Genomic DNA, 6,744 nt, shown 5'->3' on the forward strand with positions numbered 1-6,744 from the left:
CTAGTGACTTATCCGACCGGCCCACATCAGTACCGGCCCATCGGGATTCGTCCCGATGGGCAGCCCGCCACCGGCAGCTACCATAACGATTTGATATATGTCAAATGTGTGTTTTGTAAAGTAATGGGTTAACTGAACATAAGTTAGCCTTTAATACAGAGGCTCATGACATAGGCCTACTTATGCTAGTTGTATTGACACAATGCAAGCATGTGGTGTGTATCCTTTAATAATGCACACAGGCTTTACAATGATTAGAAAATAATGTTTATTATTGCAAAGGGAAAATAGAATAATGTAGCGTTAGTCTTCTCACGTGCAAGTGTGAAGTGTTTTATGCAACCGACCACATTTTATGGTATTTGTTGGCCACCAAATATGTCTTTCCCTTCTACATTAAAGTTTGATATTAGGTTTTACATCTCTTTTTCTGTTGCTGACCGGATAACTCCTCACCACGGGGGATTAAAGCCGTTACTCATGGGCAGCTGGCATTCAGGTCAGAATGCTAATCTGCTCTTTTCAGATTTAAATCGCAGTTTTTTGTTGATTCAACACTTCTTTTAGGCACACATCTTCTTTGAGGTCTCTTAACACATCGACTCCTCATTATTATAGGAAAACATGGTTATGTTTCTCAAGTAACATAACAAGTATAACTGTGGTATCAGTATTGCACTGTGTTCAATATATAGAATGAATGGTTGTAATGCTTTATTACAATACTAGTCCACGTAAACCCAGGTTTGTAAATCATGTTCAGTGTGAAGCAGCGCCACAGATTCTTGCCCTTCGCTCTAAATAATGTGATTTTACAAGGAAATGCATCACATTACATTCCCAATGGAACAAAAGGCATCGTGTTTAGACATAACACTGAAGGAAAAATGGGTTTTAAGGAGAAGTATTTACCAGGCCCATCACTTCAGATTTATTTTACCCTGAAAGAAATGAACACAGAAACACCGTCTCCTGTTTTCACATAATTACACAGGCTGTTGCTTACGATAAAAACGAAATAAAAAAACACATCCCTCAAAGAACAAACATGCACTTTAGCTCGGTGAAACTTCTGCGTGGGGAACTCCTGGATGAGGTGTTCAAACTGGATCTGTCGTGTAACGGAGCTCCTGTCCCTCAGATTCAGTTCAGTAAAAGCGTCGTGATCTGCAGAGGGTCCATGGCTGTGATTGGAGGAGGAACACCTGCTTTTTTTCTTCCCACAATGCACCAGGAAGCTGGTGGCATCTCCTTCTCACTTCAGAAAAAAATTCAGCTTGTCCCTTAAATGTTTTCACAGCAGTCCCCACCGACCAATCGTAAGACATCAAGGTAAAAAAACAAAACGAATGCTGGGTTTCCCGTCTGTACGAACCCATCATAAGTCCTCCGACAACACGTTTGACACGACAATGATTCGTAATGTTCGAACTCTCACCTTCCACGTTAGAAAAGTGGTTAGGAAGTATCCCGCAGATCTTTGGCCTTAATCAGGATGGTGTTGACGTCGGAGATGGGGTAATCCTGGGGAGACATCAGGGGAAATCAAGAGTGAATCCAGTTCTGAAACATCGTGTCTGATCATGAAGCTTTGGGGGTTTTCGCTTCGCGGTGCCTCACCTGCAGGAGCCTCATGTTCACCGTGAAGTCTCCAGCCAGTAAGCTATCTCTGATGAGTCTGTGGCGGCAGAGATGGCAAAAGGACACACATCCTTTACTCAAGTAGAAGTACAGATACTCGTGTTTACAAATTGAAATTGAGCATGGAGAGGAGGCTTACATTAACATGGCGCAGCAGACCAGGAGGAGGAGGTGGAATCTGTCCTGGTCGGAGAACAACGTGTCCCAGATCCGGATGACGTCGGGCAGGAGGAACTCCTGAGACAGCAGCAAGGTCAACCAGCGGAAAGTGAAGTACTGAGGTTTGATGTTCTGCTCCTCCTGGGGGGGGGGAGAGAGGGCAAAAGTACTTTACTCAAGGAGAAGTTCAGATACTTGTGTTTAAAAATACTCTGGTGAAAGTAGAAGTACTGACTAAACTTCTTTACTCAAGTGAAAGTAAAGAGGCTTTGAAGTGTACTTCAGTAAAAAGTACCCATAGCTAGCAGCTGTTTTAAAGAGTACCTGACCTCCCTTTATATCAATAGAACAATAATGTCATTGTTAGCTAATGAATGTTTCCATGACAACATTTCCATTGGTCCCTCTTCTTTAGAGAAGACCAGGAAGTGATGGATACACGGATCGTGTTCAAATCAATAGGCAATGACTCTAAAGAATAATGACCACGCACCAACACACATTCAGACTAAAGGAACCAGCTGTTTGGGAAATGAGAGAAGTAGAAAGTACAAGTATTTGAGTTCAACATGAGAGAAGTAGAAAGTACAGGTATTTGTGTTCAACATGTAAGAAGTAGAAAGTACAGGTATTTGAGTTCAACATGAGAGAAGTAGAAAGTACAGGTATTTGAGTTCAACATGTGAGAAGTAGAAAGTACAGGTATTTGAGTTCAACGTGTAAGAAGTAGAAAGTACAGGTATTTGAGTTCAACATGTGAGAAGTAGAAAGTACAGGTATTTGAGTTCAACATGTGAGAAGTAGAAAGTACAGGTATTTGAGTTCAACGTGTAAGAAGTAGAAAGTACAGGTATTTGAGTTCAACATGTAAGAAGTCGTCAGAAAAAAAGTAGTGGAGTAAAGTACTGATACCAGAAACATGTACTTAAGTAACGAACTATTTGTACTCCACTACTTCCCACCTCTGAGGGAACCCACAGAGAGAACATGTTCAGGAGCAGGAAGTAGGAATGTTTACCAGCTTGAGGTAGAGCTCCAGGTCTCTCTCTCGCAGCATGGAGTACACGCTCTCCATCTTGTACGTGATGCCGCACTGAGAGTCGTCCAGGCTCTTGATGAAGTTGTCTCTGTTCTCTGACATCAGGTTGGTGAAACAGAAGAACGTATCTGCTTCAGCGTGCTCTGAGAAATATAGAGTACAGGACTCACAAATCTACACGTCAGAAATGTAACACATCGACTGCGTTTCTATACACCGAATGAATGTATATGTATATGTGTGTATGTATATGTATGTATGCTGATGTATGTGGGTATGTATGCATATATAGGTGTATGTGTATATGTATGTATGTATGTGTATGTACATGTTTGTATATATACGTGTGTGTGTGTGTGTGTGTGTGTGTGTGTGTGTGTGTGTGTGTGTGTGTGTGTGTGTGTGTGTGTGTGTGTGTGTGTGTGTGTGTGTGTGTGTGTGTGTGTGTGTGTAGATACATGTGTAGATATTTGTCATTAAAAAAAAAACCTGTGTACTTTTTCGTTTTTTTTTATTTTACTATTTTTATTCGGTATTCAATTTGTCATTTTCGGGTCTCTAAAAATATATGATTTGCAAAACTGTACTTTTAATATAATGTGACCACAAATAAAGAAAGAAATGTAACAAACAAACACTGCGACACCACTTATGTGCAATATGTACCGAGTTAAAATGATTATTATTACCGCCTGCCTTCTTAGTATGACAATATTAATACTGTAACAAGAATCTGTATTTAACTGTGCAATATATAATTGTATCTCTTACCTAGCTTCTACCACGCAACATAAGTGTATTATATCTCCCGGTTAACATCAATACCGGCAATCTACTTATTTATCTAAATAGTTATCACCGTAATAAACCGTATTTAATTTTGTCTTAATGTACATTATCTAATTTCATATTCTGTTCTCGTACATATCATATTCTATTTACATGTATATAGACTTGTTGCACTATTTTGTATTTTATTCTATATGTTGGAGGAGCTCAGGTCAGAAGGATCTCATCATTCTACACTGAAGCTTTTGTGCATATGATGATAAAACATTTGAATTGAACGGCGAGATGTCACCGACCTTTCCACTGGCTGTTGGGGTCCGTGGCGAAGGTGTAGTAGATCGGCCCAACGACCTCATTCATGCCTTGCACGTAGGCGATGCCCGGGTTGAGTTTAGCGTAAATGAAGAGGATTCTCTCCACCACCTCCCAGTGAGCCTCGCTCCCGCTGGGCAGCACCTCGTACTCGTTAGAGGGGTAAAGGTTCAAGGACTTCCCTGGAGAGCTGACCTGAGGAGCACAGAGAGGTTACAGAGAGGGCTGAGTGGAGTACACGCATCCTTTCCTCAAGTAGAAGTACAGATACTCGAGTTTAAAAATACTCTGGTGAAAGTACAAGTACTGACTAAACTTCTTAACTCAAGTCAAAGTAAAGAGGCTTTGAAATGTATTTGGGTTCAACATGTGAGAAGTAGAAAGTACAGGTATTTGTGTTCAAGATGTAAGAAGTAGAAAGTACAGGTATTTGAGTTCAACATGAGAGAAGTAGAAAGTACAGGTATTTGAGTTCAACATGAGAGAAGTAGAAAGTACAGGTATTTGAGTTCAACATGTGAGAAGTAGAAAGTACAGGTATTTGAGTTCAACATGAGAGAAGTAGAAAGTACAGGTATTTGAGTTCAACATGAGAGAAGTAGAAAGTACAGGTATTTGAGTTCAACATGTGAGAAGTAGAAAGTACAGGTATTTGAGTTCAACATGAGAGAAGTAGAAAGTACAGGTATTTGAGTTCAACATGTAAGAAGTAGAAAGTACAGGTATTTGAGTTCAACATGTAAGAAGTAGAAAGTACAGGTATTTGGGTTCAACATGTAAGAAGTAGAAAGTACAGGTATTTGAGTTCAACATGAGAGAAGTAGAAAGTACAGGTATTTGAGTTCAACATGAGAGAAGTAGAAAGTACAGGTATTTGAGTTCAACATGTAAGAAGTAGAAAGTACAGGTATTTGAGTTCAACATGAGAGAAGTAGAAAGTACAGGTATTTGAGTTCAACATGTAAGAAGTAGAAAGTACAGGTATTTGTGTTCAACATGTGAGAAGTAGAAAGTACAGGTATTTGAGTTCAACATGTAAGAAGTAGAAAGTACAGGTATTTGTGTTCAACATGTGAGAAGTAGAAAGTACAGGTATTTGAGTTCAACATGAGAGAAGTAGAAAGTACAGGTATTTGAGTTCAACATGTAAGAAGTAGAAAGTACAGGTATTTGTGTTCAACATGTGAGAAGTAGAAAGTACAGGTATTTGAGTTCAACATGTAAGAAGTAGAAAGTACAGGTATTTGTGTTCAACATGTGAGAAGTAGAAAGTACAGGTATTTGAGTTCAAAATGTAAGAAGTCAAAGTAAAAAGTGGTCAGAAAAATAAGTAGTGGAGAAAAGTACTGATACCAGAACAATGTACTTAATTACAGTAACAAAGTATTTGTACTCCACTACCTCCCACCTCTGAATACAGACAGGAAGTAAACATTAACAGGAACGTGGTATGGGCTCTGGCAGTGTTTAGTGACTGGTTAAAGGTAGGGTAGGTAGGAATGGAGAAACCAGCTCGAGTGCGCTAGAATTTGAAATGTTTGATTGGTCGTGCTTTTTACAGCGCCACGGCTTCCACAGATGAATTTTTTTTATGCATTTGATGAATTCATTGCTATCGGGATGTTAAGAGCATTCCATGGAATATAACGAGTGTTTCTGAAGGGAATTACCTACCCCACCTTTATAGGAAAAGGAAATGTGAAGCTACTCGGACAGATACAGGTGCTGCCGTTCCTCTCTCTCACAACAGCACAAATGTTGCCGTGTGGTTTGTGGCAGTAAAAGTCAAATAGATTTAGATTAAAGCTGAAGACTTTGAATTCATGGTTTCACTTTGTGGTTAATGTCCTTTCTGCTGTAGATATGTATACATACACTTGCTGCTGTTTCCACCTTTATAGAAGTGAATGCCAGAACACCTCGCTGCTGTGAATGAAATCATTTCCCTACTCTGTTCATTTTACATTTTACATTTGACACACACACACACACACACACACACACACACACACACACACACACACACACTTACGTTGGTGACTCCACTGCGGTTTCGGTTGACGGTCTGTGATTTCAGCGTGGTTTGTTCCACTCGTCTCCGGAGCGTCTCGTAATCGTTCTGAGGGTCCAGGATCAGCTGGCAGGGGTACTGCGTGGGCCGCTGGAAGAACGCCATGTCTGGGTACAGCCGCCTGAAAACAATCACCCGTCAGCTCTCATCTACTTCTCACGATCTCAAGATTCAAGGCTTTTTATTGTGTTCATAGCTACAGTGTAGATATGTCAATGAATATCTGAGGCCACAGGCTCCTCCCACAGTGCAACACAATACAACAGATACAATAGAATAGCCCAAGTGAAGGAGTTCAGGTATCTCGGGGTCTTGTTCTCGAGTGAGGGAACAATGGAGCGTGAGATGGGCCGGAGAATCGGAGCAGCGGGAGCGGTATTGCAGTCGCTTTACCGCACCGTTGTGACGAGAAGGGAGCTGAGCCAGAAGGCAAAGCTCTCTGTCTACCGGGCCGTTCCTCCCCTCACCTACGGTCATGAAGGATGGGTCACGACCGAAAGAACGAGGTCGCGGATACAAGCGGTCGAGATGGGTTTCCTCCGCAGGGTGGCTGGCGTCTCCCTTAGGGATAAGGTGAGAAGCTCGGTCATCAGGGAGGGACTCGGAGTTGAGCCGCTCCTCCTTCGCGTCGAAAGGAGCCAGTTGAGGTGGTTCGGGCACCTAGTTAGGATGCCACCTGGGCGCCTCCCTAGGGAGGTGTTCCAGGCACGTCCAGCTGGGAGGAGACCGAGGG

General features: G+C 41.6%; 1 protein-coding gene across 1 annotated transcript in view; it reads right to left on the reverse strand.

Annotated features, from left to right (window-relative positions):
* Nucleotides 1-254: 254 nt before the first annotated feature.
* The window catches only part of tbc1d13 (TBC1 domain family, member 13), a 10,358-nt gene continuing 3,868 nt past the window's right edge, over nucleotides 255-6,744 (reverse strand). The window contains 6 exon segments of the mRNA XM_034077751.2: nucleotides 255-1,524; nucleotides 1,621-1,678; nucleotides 1,781-1,941; nucleotides 2,819-2,982; nucleotides 3,925-4,135; nucleotides 5,973-6,132. Coding sequence (XP_033933642.1) covers nucleotides 1,459-1,524; nucleotides 1,621-1,678; nucleotides 1,781-1,941; nucleotides 2,819-2,982; nucleotides 3,925-4,135; nucleotides 5,973-6,132 — 820 coding nt within the window. The 3' untranslated portion in view covers nucleotides 255-1,458.

The sequence above is a fragment of the Pseudochaenichthys georgianus genome, unplaced genomic scaffold (assembly GCF_902827115.2).
Source record: "Pseudochaenichthys georgianus unplaced genomic scaffold, fPseGeo1.2 scaffold_1928_arrow_ctg1, whole genome shotgun sequence".
Taxonomy (NCBI): Eukaryota; Metazoa; Chordata; class Actinopteri; order Perciformes; family Channichthyidae; genus Pseudochaenichthys; species Pseudochaenichthys georgianus.